The sequence below is a fragment of the Falco punctatus genome, assembly GCF_963210335.1.
Source record: "Falco punctatus genome assembly, chromosome: 15".
Classification (NCBI taxonomy): domain Eukaryota; kingdom Metazoa; phylum Chordata; class Aves; order Falconiformes; family Falconidae; genus Falco; species Falco punctatus.
The window spans coordinates 17,656,434-17,675,341 of record NC_137595.1 but is presented as its reverse complement, the minus strand read 5'-3'; the positions used below and the strand labels follow the sequence as shown (position 1 = coordinate 17,675,341).

Genomic DNA, 18,908 nt, shown 5'->3' with positions numbered 1-18,908 from the left:
TAACCTTGCAGAATCCTGCAGCTGCTGCCCATTTAGCTCTGCCACTATTTGCATCCAGCTTGCCCTTAACGAGGTGAAAACAAGGCAGGGTCCAGGATGCCAACAATTATGATGGAGGGGTTTTTAACATACCTGTGAAGGAGGCTTCCCCATGTCAGTATCCCACATGCAGATATGCACGCACTGGGGCTATTGCAGGGAGGCAGCTGCTGTCGCAGGACTCACCGTCAGCCCCAAGTAGCTGCGGCACCTCTCACCGTGCCACCGAGCCGTGGCTGGCCGTGGCTGGTGGCATTAGGAGCCTGTAGCCTGGTATTTCTGGGGGGAAAAAAAAAAATCTTTCTCTTTTAGGAAACGTTTCCAGCCTTCCAAGCTGTGTGGACATTGGAAGTATATTTAACAAGAATAACCCAAAGGTGGCTATACAATGTTTAAGAGCTGTTCTTTTTAAATATATATAATTTTTTTTTTTTAGCCCATTTGTGATCACTGTTAGTCTCACGCTTTGGAAGACAGCTCAGGAGACCCACATTCTTTTGATAGCCAGGACCATTTCTGTGAGTTGCAGGGTAACTAACGGTGACACAAACCTACCAGCCAGACCAGATGCATGCCCCTTGCAGACTGAGCACGCTCAAACAAGGCTGGGCCCCAGCCAGGGCCCCTTCCGAAGCTCACAGGAGCCACACAAGCCTACCGGGCAGAAACCCACGCAGAGGGAGCTCGGACCATGCCTACCACCCTTTGACTGCAGTGCAGACACAGTGCTATCCCCTGAAACAAGAGGAGTGCAGGGCATCCAGTCTGGTCAAAAGTGTTTCCTACTGTCTGCCAGCTCAGGCAGGACAGTGTCACCATGCTTGTTAAACCCCAAGCGTAACAGGCACGTACTCCAAATTCCCCAGTAGCCACATGCAAACCCTGTGCAGTTGACATGTCCTGTAGATTCAGCCCTGTCCTCCAGGAGCCCAGCAGCAGCATGGAAAACACACTGATAGGCAAAGAAAAGCAGAAAAACTGTCATGCAAAAATAATTTCTTTTTTTTTTTTAATTATATGCAAGTGTGGGTTTTTTCAAGCATAAAGAATATCCACAAGCAAAGAGCAACGTTCTCCACTTCACTGGTTGTTCTCCGTCACTCAGTGCATTGCTTAAACTTTTGATCATTTGTGCAAACTACAGATTTTGTGCATCCAGGCAGCAGTGGCCAGTTCTGCTGAGCTACAGGGCAGAGCACCTGGCGTCATGGGAAATCAGTTAGTGGGGATCCTTACGGTGCACTTCTGGAGTATCTTTAGGAACTCTGTGAATGACACACAGCCCACCCAAGGCAAGGACACTTCAATGTAAGCAATTTGCCTAAGGGTATAAAAGGGGACTTGCTCAATTTTGCATACATGTCAACCAGAACAATGCAAAGCAGAGTCCAAAGTTAAGTAATGTAAAATTAGTACCAAATTATTAATTAGGAACTAAACTTGAAGTGAAAAATGTCTTGTACTTGAGAGTACAAAGAGGGGAAAAAAAGACATTACACTATTTAGTAGTTGATATTTTTTTATCCTCTCTTAGAAAAAAAAAATCAAAGCATTCTGAAACGTAAAACTTCTAAATTTTGAGCTATAAATTCTATGAAATACACATTTCTGCAAATGTTACAAGAAAACTCATGGAGTTGTATTAACTATCATATAAATCATTCTGTTCTAGAGCACGGACACTGGAAGATATGGTTATGTCACATTTGGGGAAATGCCTTCATGACGGCTGCAGGTGGAAGCCATGGTCTTCATTTTTCCCTAAGAAAAATAATCACAAAGCTATGAAAGGGTGAACACCACAAGAAAATGGACAGATCAGAAGGTTCATCCCTACAAGAGCAAGGGTGCTGGGCAGGGAAGGTAGCCACCACTGGTATAGCACTCAGGAAACCATATCCAAAACCAATTTTCTCATCACATTGACAGGCCCCATCCCTAACGAGCACCTGAGTGCCAGCATTTCAATCCCACAGGAGCAAAGTCAGGGCATATTTTTGGCAATGTCACCCTATTAGTTCAGACCAAAGATGCAAATAACTCTAAGCCCTTCATCCACACCGCCACGGAGGACTCTGCTCAGTCACAGCTGAGGCTCCCTCTGCCCCACGAGTACCTGGTGGGTATTTGGTGTTCATGTCCTTGACAACTGGGTGCTTCAGGGGTGTTATGATGCCTTGGTCGGGTTTCTGGAAGGCCGAGATGAGGTTGTGCATTTTCCGAAAGAGCCTCCGGTGGACCCCAGGCGCTGTCTGAGAAGCCAAAGAGTGAGAGGTGAGAGGGGATGCTGGGTGCTGAGTGCCTGCGCTGCCCTCCAGGCCCTGGCACAGAAACCATGTCCTCAGAAATGCACACACGCACCCCAGGAAAGGAGCCAGCCCTTCAGCTGGACCCCCTGATGTGCCAACTTCAAATGAGTCAATGAGCTGTGCTGCTCTGCTCCTCCCCCGCGCATCGCTGCCCCCCTGCTCTAAGGGGGCTTCCCGCAGGGTGCTGATAGAAGCCTGGGAGAGGGACAGTTTCTTAATCACTGCAAGAGCAACCCACAGCCTGCCGTGCTCATCAGGCAAATTCCCAAGTGATCTTGCGCTGTTTCTGGCCCTGATTTATTGCAGCCAGTGATTTAACCTCCAGCCTGGGGTTTATCGGTAAGATACTTCCAGCCTGGAAATACCAGTAAGACAACCCACAGAGCTACCTAGCACTTACAGGGAGGGGAAGTCCTTACACCACCAAGTTCAGGCATGGACACAGCCTCTTCTCAAGCCTTGCGCTGAGCATTCAGTGCTGGGTTAGGACTTCATTGAGTTCTCCTGTCTACCTCTTGTACAAAGGCAGTGGCAAAAATCTTACCTGTTTATTAAAAGTGGGAGGTTTTCTATCTTTCTGCATTAGAATCTTTTCAAACGCTGTGAAACAAAACTGTGTCTGCTTTTAATCAAAAATCCAATGTTGCTGTTAAACCCTTGAAGGCATTTTTGTAATAACCCCTCCCCACCAAAGCCATGGGGTGACAAGCATAGGTCCTGCCAGCGTAGTCCCATTCAAGGGACACTGTCTCAGCCAGCAGTCACGAGCTAAATCCTGCCTCACTGGCACCAGCTGGAGCCTTCACACTGGCTGGGGTTTTACCAGCACAGTTTTAATTTCCCTGCCTCGTCCTTGAAAGATGGATATGACCTGAGCTTGCTCAGAGACTAACCAGCCACAGGGAAGGAAGCAGAGACAAGAAAGCACCAGCTGCAGCTGGAGCCTCTTTCGGCCTTGGAGGCATAGTTCGTGGGGTTGAGTTGGATTTAGGCTGCTGTTTCTAACAGCTGAGGCCAGCGTGGTCTTAGCAACATTTACTCCAAGGTTTCTGTTTGCCTAAAGGAAGGTTTGGTGTCGTGGGTCTGTAGCTAGCACCTTCCCCTGGAGAGGATGTATTGAGAGTCCTGGGCCTTCAGGACATCTACGCTGTGAAACACATGAGGTTTGTCTACGATACAGCGAGGGAAAGCCCAAGACCCATATGCAGGAAGCCAGTGGAGGTCATGGTGAGGGAGTTGTAGCAGGTCTATATAACACCAGAAAGAAACCTCACCACAGATGCTGTCATTACCTGGAGCCAAAGCAGGCTGCAGCCTCACTCGGGGAATTATCCTCCACAGGTGGATGTCCCTGGGGTCCCGGCATCCTTTCTGAGACACCAGCGCTTGCCCTGGCATGCTGGACACAGGACCACCCCATCCTGTCCTGAAAACCCTCCTACAGGGTGCTCCCAACACCTTACAGGAACGAGCAAGCAGATTCTTCCTGGGTACCATCCCCAAGAGTGACACAGATAATTATTTACTCTGCAGTAATGTGAGCCACTTTTACTCCCCGATCTGCTTCTGAGTAACCCCAGGAATCAGCCTTGTCTTCCAGAGCACTGCAACCACTTCTATTATAATAACGGCCAAGGAATTATGTCTGACTAGAAATTATTTAATGTTTGTAATCAGTGTTCATTAACGTGCAAACAGAAAGCTAACTACAAATTAATACACAGAGTACATCAAAGAACAAGACCTTCGTAAAAGAAATACAGGTTTGCATCCTAATTCTACCACCCCAAATAGTTGTCTGCATTGCAAATGGTGTTATTCTACACTTGAGTTACCAGTTTCTTATCAGATGGGTGAAAATGTATTTTGCATCAAGTTTTGGCTACCCTATATATGTTTTGCACCTGTGATGAAATAATGTGGAGAGAAATTAACTTTAAAACACTGTAGATTGAAAATCATTTCCTTAAATATTCTGACATTAATGGTACGTGGGATAGAAGAGAACAGATTGTGCTTGTCAAATTATAAAAACATAATATTTTTGCCATTTGAAATGATGCAAAATAATGCACTGTTGCATTATGCAGCAGCTGAAATGTAACAGGGAATTAATTCATGAGTTCAAGACTGTCAGAAGTAACATCAAGACATCTTAGTGATGGGCACACTCAAGACCGATTACCTTCGATGAAAACCAGACTATGCACAAACGTGAATAATTTTAATATATTTCATTAAATCAATATGAATATCAAACAGGATGTAGAAATTTTCAGAAGAGAAATGAGAAATACACACCTCAGCACTCCAGGATCCAGTTTCTGTCTTGGACACTCTATAGGTATAAACGTAACCCTGATGCCTGTAGGGAAAAAAAAACCAAAATAAAATCAACAGGTAGTTATTACTCACTTCTACTGTCAGGTTTCACAATAGGTATACTCTGCTACGTGGGAGTCAGTTCATCTGCTAACATTCCTTGAAAATAAATTTACCCATAAAGGCTCTGCATAGATAAAGAAACTGAGACGCGGGTCAGAAGCAGTGTTCAACCCGCTAGGTTCTTTGTGGATGAGAGGGACAGGTCTGACTCAGATCTAGGTTAGCAATATTTGGTTATTCTAGGTTGTGACATTGCTTTCATTCCTGCCTCAACATTATATTTTTTTTTCTTTTTTTCAGTGATCTTCTTTTACTGACACATACCAGGCATACTTTCCCTGGAAAAGGAGAAGGTGTAGTATTGGCAGCTAGCATTACTGTATTGTAATCCATTTAAATGCAGGTGTTCCCAGAAGCAAGAGCATGACTGTAATTTATTTGGAAAGCTAGACCCAAAAAACAAGGCAAATTGCTCTTTGCATTTGCTGTACATTCCTAATTCTCAAATACTGATAAGGGAGGCTTACAAGAGCGTGGAATCTTCCTTCTTTTTAACTCTAATTTGAGTCCTTTGAGAATAAGGAGACATACACTAATAAGACACACTCATGTCCAGAGTCAGTCTTGCTTCCCTTACGAACCCAACACAGTGAATAATTTACATGGTAGATTATTATACCAATATCCAAAAATTTAACTCAGAAGCAGAGACAATTGGCAGTAGTTCCATGGGTGCAATATCAGTTTAGATGGTATCAGATAAGGAAGACTGTATTTCACACTACACAGGTTTACATGAATACACAGCAGGATTTTAGGGACCATTCCCTATTTCAGCATCAATTCTCATTCTTGAGAAAGCAGAAAAATATTATCTTTCTTTCCAATTATACATGGTGTTATAGTAGTTACTACAAAATAGCAGAAACCATCAATGACACAGATACCATATGATTGCAATTACTTACGCTCCGTGTCATGGCTCCTGGATAAGTTCTTGTTAAAAAGTCATTACATCAACCTTTGCAAAGCAGTGTCTGATATAATTTAACCCAAGCAGGAAGTTGTTAATAGTTGTCACACTGCTACAACCCCACGAAGTGGGAGAAAAAATGCTTGTCGTGATTTGTGAGCTCTGCCCCCACCACTTGACTCCCACCATGATTAAATACAGCGGCAGAAGACAAAGACACAGCGCCGTCCCCTCCCGTCGGGGCTGCTGTGGGTACAAATGGCCTGTGCAGCCGCCGAGACACTGCCCTCCTCCTCGGTATGGGGGTGCCCCACGTAGCCCCACAGTCCTGCCACCACCTCATCCCTCTCTTCGTGTTAACCAGAGACACAACTTTCCACCTGGCACCGGTTGGCCGTGAAAAGTGACCGGCCCTGCTGGCTTCTTGGAAACAGCCACTGGAGCATCACTTCCCCCAGCAAGCGCAGCTGCTGTGGTCCCTGAAGGGTTTCATGGGCCCAGAAAGGGCTCTTGGGATAGGGGTGTGAGCAACCCGCTGCAGCTGCGGGAGGAGGGAAGGACATGGCAGGACAACACTGTTCTCCTGTCCATGCCATGGCATCGTGGTCACTGGTGTTTGAGGCCACAGCTCAAGCCCCGTTGCTTAAACGCACATCCCTCTAAGCCACTGCATATGCTCATGTTCAGGGAATCAACGTCTCCCATCGGGGTCCTTAAATAACCTCGTACCATCACGTCCTTCCCTAACACCTGGGAGAGCTGTGCCTGTATTGACAGCATATCACGAGCAGCTGATGTGCACATTAACCTTTTCTCTCTAGACATCACAAGGGGCTCTCCTGCACTTATGTATGTAGCATGCCAGCCAATATATGATTAATGAAACTACAGCCCACAGTGTACTGGGAAACATCGAAGAGACCATGACATTTTATCCCCTTTCTTTGAAGGGGATATTTGGCGATATCTGCAGCCATTTGGGTTTTTTCAAGCCTTAAAAACAACAGAATCAGTATGTAAAAATCTAAAACTCACTCTCTCGCCTCCTGTTTTTATTAGTTCACTGTACATTTTACCCATGCTTGGCCTTGGCTGCCCAAAAGCATTCTGACTGGCTCAGTCTCTTTAAAATCTGATTTTCCCACAAATGGCTCAGTTGCCTGGAAAGCTACCATCTGCTGTTTCTTTCATCATTTTCTCTACCCAAGAGATTGCATGACTGGAAGTGGTTGAGGGGTTGGGGTGCTGCCCTGACTCTGAAATGTCTGATGGCTTTCAGCACTCTGCCAGGAGGATTTACTAAGCTGTATAAATTGAAAAATAGAGGTCAGATAAAGTAATATTCAGGGCCAAAGCAGGGTAAGGTATAAGATAGGCACCTATCCTGCATTTTGCAGAAAATTCCACTGTAAGATATTTCAACCAAGTCCAGAGATGGCACAAAGGATGGCTCAGATTAAAAACTCACAAGATACAGAAAATGGAACAAGAATTTGGGAACAGGAATGCTTTGAGTGCAGCGTGGAGGATGGGAGGAGTAAGATATTGCTATCACAGCCTTGTGAGGGACAAGTGAGATCTCTCCACTCACCTGGCAAATGTACATTGTTTTCCCAGAGGAGAAAAGGCCTGAAGGGGTTCACTGTGCTTAAGCTGAAAAACACAGCAGCATCACCTGCTGTCGGCTCTGAAGCCGTCAGTGATCACAGCCCACCGTGTAGGTGGAAGATGGCCCAGGACGGCCACACCTGCTTCTTCAAAGGGAATGCACATGGTGGGGTGCATTTTGTTAAGAAGGGGAACAGCTAGATCTTCCCAACTACTTTCCACTGGGATCTTTGTTTCCACAGAATGAATTACAGCACTTCTGATAAATACTCTCCCAACGAGTGTGATCTTATCAAAACTTTCTGTTAAGCAGCAGGAACTTACTTCATTACCACTTCAAAGAGCTTTTTACCTTCCACGTGTCAGTGACATGGTTTTGATGAGCCAAGTTCTCTTTACTGCTGCATGGGCACAGCCTCCCATGAGAAAGGATTTTATGATTCAAACTACCCAACATTAACTGAGATCAGTGTGGACCGAAGGAAGCTCAAGGTGTTTTCCTTAAAACAAAGATTAAATACAAAAATTAAAATTGAGATTGTGTAGAACATTCCCTTCCAAAGAGCAAAACACGTAACACCGGGCAAAAGCAGGTGGAAAAGTGCAGTTACTGGAGCTTAGATCTCAGGAGATGAGAAATTCCACAGCCACCATGAAGGGACAGCTCAGATTTCTACATTTCACTCCATTCATGTCAGATAAAAGCTCCTACTGTGACACAATGTTCCTGTATGTGGTGTGGCCATGAAGCTAAAGCCAAAAATCAAACACCATGGGCATGGTGCTAGTCACTGGGGATGTCTCACACAGCTTATGCTCTGAGGCCATTACCTGGTGACACGCAAGCCAGGTCCACCTCTCAGTGTTCCAGACTCATCTCTCGGCCAGACAAAATCAACAGGAGACGGACACATGTCACTGAGAGAAGGATTTCAGAGAGTGCTCTTCCAGTGACACTGGCATACCAGTGTATCTTGGAGGAGGACCAGCTTTTGACACCCGAGCAAAGACCCAGGGGAGGGGTCCCCCATCCCTCCATCTAGCCCAAGGACGGCCGCAAGCCTCATGATTGCAAAGCTCCGCTTTCACGCCAGTGAAGCTCAAGGGACGGCAGCAGTTGTGAAATAACAGCTTGATGAATGAGGCACTATAAATTTTTGATCAAAGGCAAAAAATGCCAAAATGCTGATGAGAGGAAGCAGAAAACAGCCATTGCTGTAAGGACAATATTGGATAGCACTTACAAAAGAGCGGTTTAGTCACCACTGATGATATTTTTATGTCATTTCACTTATTTTTTCATCTCCACAACAAAGAATATCTTATACCAGCTGGGAACTGCGCTAGCGCTGTCTCTGTTGCAATACCGTTGCTGGGAAAACTTTGTCAAAGGAAAATCTAGAAAAAGTTGCAATTACAGGAAACAGTCTGCTTTATATTATAGGCTTTTTTCTTTATAGCTAGATAATTCCTCACAAAGAGCTACAAAGGCATCATTCACAGATGACATAATGAGACAGCATCTGCCTACCTGTCCTCTCCACTCCTCCTCTTCAACTGTGATCAGACTTGTTAAAACTGCATTTACTTTAACAGGTGAATAATTACAATCTTCTGCACCACTGAAATAGCCAGAGGATATTAACTGCATGCTGAAGATTAAAATTAACCATGACGATTCAGCTGCATGGTATATTTTAAAATTATTTCCAAATGTTTTGTATCTCAGTTGGGAAATTTTATTAATCTAATTTTGTATTCATTTCTGGGTCCAAAATGGAACCAATATAGAGGAAGAAAGACAGAGAGACAAGGAAAAGCCATGTCAGCAATAAATGACATCAATTTCTTCCTCTTTACACAACTTTGTCTTCTGATGTCTTTGCACTGTATCAGTCAGCTCTTCTTACCTGGTATATTTGCATCCTGACCTTACCTTGGAATGTCACTTTACAATATCAATTAAGAACCAGACAGTGGCGTGGCTGACAGTGGTTCTGAGCATTGTATACTGCCCATACTCCATTTCTTTCAGACAGAATCTGTGTTTCTTAGGTATTTGCTTAAATCTTATTTAAAGATGGAGAATGCAGAAGTACCATAAAAGGGGACAAGTTAGGGAAAACAATGATTTTCCCACGTTAAAAAAAAAATTATATAAATCTTCCAATTGTTGGAGGGGATTGCCCAGTTTTTAGAGTAAGACATAAAGTTTGTTTGAGGGAAGGTATATCTCTTGCAGCCTCTGATAGAAAGCAGTGGTGGCTGTCTAGGCTGCATGAGAGGTGCCTTCTGAAGGTTGTTAGCAGCATAGCTGCGCCGTGCCTGGGCTGGCTGCGCTGTGGGCACTCAGCTAAGCAGGGTCCATGATCTCAAGCCACGAGGGCTGCACACACATTGCCTGGCCTGGATTAGCAGGGGAAAAAAACAGAAGGTGATTCAGATTGGGCATCTTGGAAAGGAAGATGGGGACTGAGTGGGGTGGATGAGGAAGGAAAGGAAAGGGGACCCATGTCTATGCAAGCTGGGCAAGGAAACAGCAATGAAAATCCAATCCCTGAGAGAGAGTAAGACTAAATGAGTAAGGAAGGGAAAATACCAAGGTGAAGCGTGAGGGGGCTTGAACTGGGAGCACTACAAAATGCTGGAGGGCTGAAAAGGCCAGGAATAGTAGATGGAAGGTTTAGAAACAGAAGATGTATGAAACAAGGAAACAGCCCTCAGCAATGCAAGCAAAGTCAACAGGTTATACAGAGTAACACTGGGTAGTCTCAAAACCCATCCCTGTACCCCTCACACTGGGAACCCAAAGCTAAAGGGTGCTGCAGGCCTGAGCCTCCTGTGTCACATTTGCTTTCATGTGAAATAGAGTTAAACTCTTCATCACACGAACTGAGATAATGCTTAGAAACTGCTTAAAGTTATGGAGATGAGTACTACTAATGCTGTAGAGATGAGTACTACAGGAGGGCTCATAGGGACTCGGTGCTTTCAGAGTGGGGGGGGGGGGGTCAATGGCGTGCAGCACATAATCTAGTGAGCATGAGAGGTCAGGCTGCAGCTGCTTCTGCCTTATCCAGAGGTGTTTGATGCAGGATGTTTGTGGATCACCCCATGAATGCCCAGAGGGACCATCAGGCTGCCTCCCAGTACGGAACCCTGGACCAAGTACGTAGGCAATGGCATGGGCATCACAGTGGCTACTGAGATGGGCAATGGTTACCACAGAGCCAAAGCTCCTGAGGCTGGGGGACTCCACAGTAGTGCCTGGGAGCCTGCACATCTCACGTGTGTGCTTATCAAGGTGTCCCCTGCCCAGGGTACCCCTGAGCCGCATGACCTCCCCCATGAAACAGAAGTGACAGCTGCCAAAATGATGCAACAGTCAATTCAGCCTCCCACTTAAACTTCTGGGTTTTTTTCAATTGCTATATTCTTGCTTGGTTTATTAATCATCGAAAGGCCAAAAGTCTTGTTATTTAATGTAGGAGAAAATCCTATTTAAGCTTACAGCTCCTCATTCTGTCCTGGAATTTGCATTTTCTGGTTGACAAGCAGCCTGGTTCTTGCCTTGTTTAGGTCTCAGGCATACAATCAAAGTACAGCAACTTAGCAATTACCACCCATCAGCTAACCCAAGCTGAAGAAATAGCATTCACATTGAGATGATGTGCAAGATACAAGCTCTGTGCCAGCAAGAGTGAATAAAATAGTTTAAATCAGTGTTTACAACATCTGAAAAGCCAAACAGTGTTACCGTAGCTTAACTCACAGCAGCAATCTGTACACACCCACCTGAGTTTATGCTTCTGTCACTGATTCCCCTACCAACGCTTCTTGTGGCAAAAATGTACCCATGATACTGAGTCAGTAACTAGTATTAGCTTGCCGCAATGCTGTAGCATTATAAAGCAAATACATTATCTTATTTTTCTCTTCTGAAATTAACAGAAGCTTGAAAAAGCAAGTCAAATCCTGTGAAATGCCTCTGAATTTACAGCCAGTCTTCTGTGGAAGACTGTCAGTATCTTCACCACTTGAACACTCCTAACCATCAGAAGAAATGCTGCTGATTTACCCGAAAAGCCGTTCTGAGCAGGGTTTATGTTGCTCTGGTACAAGGGGATGCCAGCTAAAAGCAATGCTTTTGAGAATTTATTCAAATCTGAGATGCTAAACAGAAGGAAATTATGATGGGCTGGTAACTAAGCTTCATGTATTACCATGTCCTCCAGAACAGTACCTCACTTAGGTAAAACCACATGAAATCAGGTTATGTGGTGAAAATTCTTTCTTCAATTTATGCAAAACTCACAAGAACTGTAATAGATAAAACACTGTCAATAGCCCTGTAAATGTTACTGTTTCATATTTCTATGAAATAGTTTTTGGGGTTTTAGGGATTAATTCAGACCGACTATAAAATCCCTGAACCTGGAATCACTGTTGCAACCGACAGGAGCCTGTAGCGAGGTGGGGCCCCATCTCTTTTCCCAGTAACAAGCTACAGGACAAGAGGAAACAGCCTCAAGTTGGATAGATTGGATATTAGGAAAATTTTCTTCACCAAATGGGTTATTAAGCACTGGAACAGGCTGCCCAGGGAAATGGTTGAGCCATCATCCCTGGAGGTATTTAAAAGATGTGCAGATGTGGCACGCAGGGACATGGTTTAGTGGTGTCCTTGGCAGTGCCAGGTTAACAGCTGGACAAGATGATCTTAAAGGTCTTTTCCCACCTAAACGATTCTATGATTGTACAAAACCAGGGTAGAGCCAGCTTAGGTTCTGTTATCTAACAACTGTACCCACTCTGTCATTTACAGATTCAGTAGCGTAGCAGCTACCTACCAGTCAGGCTGTCTACCTTTGCAAAATCTTTCCGAGAAAAGCCACTGGAATACCTCAAGGCCATTACCCGAATTATTCTCAGGAAAGACAACGCTCACTCCAGTTAGCAGGGAGCTAAAATACTCACCTCAGTAGAATTTACCGTTGCGCTGTAGACATCTTTTTTTTCAAAGCTGAAAATAGTGTGTGGTATTTACAATGCCAACCTCGAATTGAGGGGCTCATCCCCAGAGAGAAGCTTTTGTTCCAAACTACATTTTAAACGGCGATGATTATTATGTGCAGTGTGGTAATAAATGCAATTATTCTGCCATTTCTATCAAAAATATTACATGGGAAACAAAAGAAATGCTAAGCTGAAGCTGGCTCGTGATCCTGTATTACACCTTCACGCTGTACAGCTGATACATCTGCTGCATCAGAAAGTTTCTGCACGTTGCCTGAACTTGTGCACCATGGTTACAGTGACAGAAGAAACAGCACACGTAAAAACCGATAGGACTGCAGCCTATCCCTATTGCCATTACTGTTGCTTCAAGAGCTCTAAACAGCTTTCTATTCAGCTTTTGATTATTCTCCACAAATTGAATACAACACAGTACATGAACAGCTGGTTTCAAACAAATAATCTGAACACAGTTTGACAAGTATGTCATGTTTAGCTTACTTAAAGGTCTGAAACAACTACTAACATTCCAAGTCTTCTCAAGTATGTGAATTTTAAGACCCAAACTACAAATGCTTTATCTTTGCCAATTCAGGCATGAGCTGCTTGTTTCTGCATGTGTGCTCATATATCTGTAAAGGAGAGCGGTGCTTTTGGCACTCTCAGGCATTTTATTTATGCATTTTTCAGGCACAGTTTAAGAAGCTGCTCCTCGACCAGCCGCTGTTATTGTGGCCGGTGTCCCCTGTTGACTTCATTAGGAGTGGTGTGAACACAGGATTTCTGAGGGTGCTAAAAATGTCAAATGGGGTATTGAGCAAAGAGGAAACCAGACCAGTAAAGAAAGCTCCCTGGAACAATCAGGTTTTGATACAAAAACCCTGGTGTACTGTCTACAATGTTTACAGGTAAAATGTGTACATTTTTTAAAGCATATGCATTCCTTCTATCCCAGTTTTCAGGAACAGCAAAAATCTTCTTGCTTTCCAATGCAACCCTAAAATATTTCCAGGAAAAGATAGTGCTCCTCTGTTGACACATTCAAAACGCGGCGAAGAACATCCTTAAAATATATATTATCCATTTAATAATGGTATTAATAAAATTAAGATCTTGGTAGCATCTGATATTAGAAAGAGTTGCCAAAACCCGTAGGCAGCAACTCTGTAAGATTCCCAGGGGACACTATTGCAAATCAAAACCTTCTACTCTTCCATGCATGGTTTAATTGTGGTCTTAAAGTATTTATGAAAGCGCGTCCATTGTGCTTTGCCACAGCCACACCAAAAACCATTCTCTTTTTAAAGGCTTGCAGGCATGCCATCTGAACACCGTGACTTCAGGCAGCAGAAAGCAGCATTCGAGGAAGATAAAGCAAAACTTCAAGAGAAACAAAGAGCCAAAGCAGAGTTTTCCAGCCAAATGCTCCAACAACAAGGCCCTGCCTGCCGCAGTTACCCGTCTCTGTAGGTCAGGTTTTATGCCACTACCTGTCTCTTTTATGCTTGCCCTGTAAAATCAGTGTCATTCGCAAGGGATTCATGAAGTCTTTGACTCTTCTCCTCTTTAAAGGTCAGGGCTCCACTTTTTAATTGGAAAAGCAAAAGGTGAATGAGCCTGACCGTGAACACAGCAGCCCTAATTACGTGCCTTAAGAGGCTCCAGGACCGCTAAAATACGTTAGGGCTTGTGGGGGGTGCGGGGGGGTGGGGGGGAGTGGAACAGCATTACAAATTTATGCAGTTTCTTGGAAAAAGAAGGCGTTGTTTGAGCCTAAGCAATGCAGTGGCAATCGCAGGACTTATCAATTACTGTACCTGGAGCTGGAAGTGCAGAGCGACCACCTATCTGAGCGCAAGCTGGTGACAGTATTGTCATCCAAATATTTGTTTAATGACTTTTTTGATAAATGTTTCTTTTCCCTTCATCAGAACTATGCCTTTTAATTTTGACAACTCCCTTCTTCCCCCATAATGGAAAAAAAAAAACCCAAACCCTAGGAAGGCTTGGATCTGGGAAGCAAGGGTTTAGGTTTGTTTTGTTTTACTTCTCCAGGGAAGTGCAGAGAGAGGGGAAAGAAGACAGACTGAACATGTTTTGATTTTGGAAAAGATGATTTTTGTCTTTTTCTTTTCTAAGAGCAATAGAAACATCACTGGCAGTATGAAGCAGTTTCCCTTCTGTTAGAAATTGTCATTGGGAAGGTGTAAATCTTTTTGTTTAGCTCTGATACTTACTGCAATATATCTAATGGCTGACCAGCTTTGTTTCTCATTTTCAAAGATCAATTCAGTATTTCCATTATATACATTATTTGCCTAATCTTGATATATCTAGGTATTCCTAGAGTGATCTTCAGCGTGAATTTTGAACCGAAATGTAAATTTCTGAATAACTCTGTGACTCCTCATAATTTCCATTATTTATGCTTCCTTCTAAGGAAGCATAAAAAGGCAGAAAAGTACTTACTCTTCCTTTTTTTTTTCTTAAACAGTGAAAACAGCAACTGCATGTTTCCCTCAGTTTTTACTAGCACTTTCACACACATACATGCTTGCTGCCTGTTTCATCTCTGTGCATGATGTTCAGACTGGAATCTGGGGGAGTTGGGTCTATTGGTTTATTTTGCCAAAGCCAGGCTTAGCATCCTCTATTGAATACATACCTACATTTCTCATACCTTCCCTACTAGCTCCTACAATCGCTCCACTAAAGTGCTCTGCTTTGCTAAACTTTTGCCTGTCAAAGCACTTCTCTAGTTTATGGCCCACATTTCTTTAAACTGTCATTGCTATCTTCAGTGTGAGACCATTTCCTGGTATCTTTATGGTAACTGTCTCCAAAGTTATTGTGTGATATGTTGTTTACTGTATCTGCTATTTCTTACATAATGCTCTGAATTGAAATATTAAGAAGAATTGAAACCAAGACTTAGCTGTAGCATTTTTCAGCCACCTTTCTGTCTGTATCAAATCATACTCATCATAACATTTTTCATTTTATTTATCTGGATTTATCCAAGATCCAGTTGAAAATTTCCCTTATAAAAAATTTATTGAGGATCTGTATTCTATAAGAAGCCTGCCTAACATTTGCCAGTGATATTTTTTGCTTTTACCCCTTTGTTTATAATATATGTGTTTGAATGCAACACAACATATAGATGAGTGGCTCATAAATTCCACAAACAATTAGGTAGGGTTCTGTTTCTTTCTGAAGTCTCTTTTCTTTTCCCCCAGAAATTGCACACATTTACAGTTAGCAATCCTTTCTGTTCTTCCTGTTCTCATCTTATATTTTTTTATTTCATTCATGAAATTTCTTCCAAAGGACGTAAACTACCATTAATAGAGCAAAAAATCCCAACTGATTGTGTTCAGATGAAAGACATTGTTACATACCTACATCAGGATATAGACTAATGGGGGACTAATTTTAGGATCCTCTATTTTATTCCGCATTGTAACATTCTGCCTGATCATTTCTCTAATGCCTTAGTGTTTCACCTGCACTGAATGACTTCTGAGTGTTAAGGAGATATATCACCATTTCCTCTGATGGTTATTTAAAAGAGATTCTGCTTTTATTGCCTATTCCCATCACAGGAATCATAGCACTCCTTATCTCTTGCTATGTCTGTTCGATTTTCATTTAACTCAAGATGCTTCTTATTTCCCATTTTTCAGCTAGCTGTTAGGGTATTTGTTAGGAGTAGCACCTAACTTGGTTGACCTTCTCATTTCACAAGAGAAGAAAAAAAATACATCTTCTGCCACAAAGATCTTCCCTGAAGAGAAGGTTCTGTATTTCTGGGTTGCCTATAACCTTCTTGCATGCCTCCATTTACTGGTCCACAACAAGGGAATAACAACATGCACCCAGGGCTTAATTGCATATTGTTGGAAACATACTGAAGACATTTGGGGAAAACCTGCCTTAGGACTCTTCTTCCTATTCTGGATTTTTGGGGTTTTTTTTTCCAGCTATATAAGCGCCCTTTGTTAGCTAATTTCTTGCTGGCCCTAAAATGTATTCCTTCTTCTACTGAAGTGAGGCGCAAGTGTCTGTTTACCCTTGGTAGACACATCTTTGCCCTCTTGATGCAATGGTACTTCATTGCCCAGCATTATGTCTCAGGACTTTCAAACCTTCTGCTTTTGCCAGAAGTAGGGTAATTAAATTGCCTCATTAAAATGAGGTGCTATGCCTATGAAGTCCCCCAGCTCTCTCAGGGAAACTTCTCTACCCTCTCTTTGACACGCCATCCCATCAGAACTTTCCCCTTTCACCATGTTTGATGAAGCATTACCACTTAATTCGTTACCCACCAGTATTTCATGTACTTTACAGGTAGTTTACTCCAAGCCTAACGGCTTGTGGGGACACAGGCTGACCAAATGTCCTGAAGCAAAGGCAGGTACTATATGACAGCGATCCATGCTACCCTTCCTGATGACAAGGGACGACAGGGATGTTGCTAAGCACGCCCATGAGCACGTTAGAGAAGCAGAAGACAACGGGCAGAAAGCAAGAGACTTATCCAGCACAAAGAGCAGCACACGGCATCTGGAGTCGACTCTTCTCCATGGCACCTCACTCATCCTTCCTATGTGCTCCAGACCTGCTTTCTCTTTCTGTTTTATGCCCATAGGAAGCATGGGCTCTGCAAGGCAAAACCTGCTCCCCTTCACTCTGCAAAGGACCCCACACCCCTTCTGCACCCCTCTACCTTAAGTCAAGATGAAGGAACCAGAAGTCTCACACCTGTCTGCAAATGGTAACGTTAGAACGTATTTTGTCACCGTTATGTGGGAACAGACCGTACCATGGACATGAAGGCTGAAAACCAGCTACCACCCGACCAGCCCTTGCCAGCACCCCGCGTCCAGCCCCGCTGGCCTTACTCACAGCACACAGAGGCAGTAGACTCCTGGGATGCTCTCACTGTCCCGCAGCAGGTAGCTGCCATCAGTGCCCGTTGCCAGCAGCAGCTTCTCCCCAGCCTCACGGGTGATACCACCATGGTAGATGGGCAGCGCGTCCATGCCGGTGCCGGCTCCCACTGCAGGCAGCTCTCCCTGTGAACTGTGCTGCCTCCAACTGCTCCTCAGCTGTGCGCTCCCCTCAGCACCTCTGTCTCGGCAGCAGATGTAAACAGGATGTGTTCACACTTCTGAAGCCACCACGTAGGGTGAGACAGTGCTGAGGGAAGAGTGAGGAACGAGCGCAACCTTTTTGTGGTTTTTTTTTTTCCCCTTTTGGCCCTTCTTGTTTTCCTTTTTTGCAGGCTGTGACATCCTCACGGTGTCGCAGCTCGCGCCGCCACTTCACAGCCCACTCCCGCCCCTGCAGCTCTCCCCTCAGCAGGGATGTGACATGGCAACATAGCGATGGCTGCGGGGCCAGTGGCCACGAGGGCAGGGAGGCCAAGACCGTGGCACTACTGCCACCAGGCACTTGTCCTTTCTGGCAATAACCCAAACAGGCACAAGGAAGAGCCCCAAAGGCCCTCTGCAAAGCAGGGATTATTTTTTACCCTTTTATTTTTCAAATCCCCAGGGGTGAGGAACTAGAGGAAGCAAGCCGGCCTCGCTGTCCCTGCCCCACCAGGCCACTCACCTCAGGCTGTGGGCACCAAGCACGGCCCCTGCTCCATGGCAGCTGGTCCAGCACCCACAAACACTGGCTCCCAGATGGGTTTACCTCATAAGTTCTTGTTTTCATAGGCTTTAGTGTTTAATCACTGTTAACATAAGAAGTGCTCATTATTTCTGCTTGGAGGCAGGCAACAGCCAAGGAGGCCCCTCACATCCTCCCTGACACCATCCACACCACTATCACCTTCATGTGGTGCGTGAGTGGGTAGCCAAAATCCAGAAACATGTCTGAAAAAGCCATTTCTCCCACCTGCTGTGGTCACAAGCATTTCCTCAGTATGCTTGTCAGTTGAAAGCTCCCATACACACGTTTGCAAGTGGGTCTGTTTGCCAACAAGTTGAAAATGTGCTTTTATACCCCCACAGATATTTCCACCCATGGAAAAACTGAGCGTGTTCCCCGGCAGCGGGCAGCACTGTGTGGCAGAGACACGGTGGCACTGCCCCTGCAGCCATGCCATCGGCATGGCCCCTGCAGCAAGCACAGGGCTGAAGGCATCCCTGGCACGAGGCCGCTGCCCGATGAGCCCCGTTCTCGCACCTGGCTCTATGAGTTATAACTCACTAAAATACAGCAATAAGTACGGGCCGTGCTGATGACTGATTTGTTTTAAATTGAGTTTGCTAGCAGGACAGAGTGGGATGAAATCATCTCACCCAGGTGTTCACAGGATGTTGTGTCCTTGTTGACGTTAAGGATGGGTGAAAAAATAGCTCTATAGATACAAACATTTCAGGAACAAAAATTAAATTTAAAAACACCAAAAATAAGGGCTGCTTTTTTAAAGTTTCAATCAATCAAAATGTTTTCTCTTGATCACTTCACAGTATGTGTCTTTCAGTTCTCACCTTTAATACAGTTTTTCCTTGAAAACATATTTTTTTTTCAACTAGCTTTAGCTTTTCCTTTTGAGGGATGGG

The 18,908-nt window shown here is 44.3% G+C and overlaps 1 protein-coding gene across 5 annotated transcripts in view; it reads right to left on the bottom strand.

The window, feature by feature from the left end:
• Window positions 1–18,186, bottom strand: part of SH2D1A (SH2 domain containing 1A) — a 43,109-nt gene extending 24,923 nt beyond the window's left edge. The window contains exons 1-5 of one of the 5 annotated variants that reach the window (XM_080365818.1): window positions 17,950–17,967; window positions 17,239–17,532; window positions 4,650–4,713; window positions 2,156–2,291; window positions 1,541–1,800 (exon numbers count right to left, since the gene is read on the bottom strand). In XM_080365818.1, the coding sequence (XP_080221944.1) occupies window positions 1,760–1,800; window positions 2,156–2,291; window positions 4,650–4,713; window positions 17,239–17,375 (378 nt within the window). In that variant the 5' untranslated portion in view covers window positions 17,376–17,532; window positions 17,950–17,967 and the 3' untranslated portion in view covers window positions 1,541–1,759. Of the gene's footprint in view, window positions 1–1,540; window positions 2,292–4,649; window positions 4,714–17,238; window positions 17,633–17,949 lie in introns of those variants that run through there. The other 4 variants (XM_080365819.1, XM_080365817.1, XM_080365816.1 and 1 more) reach the window with 4 other exon arrangements.
• Window positions 18,187–18,908: the final 722 nt, after the last annotated feature.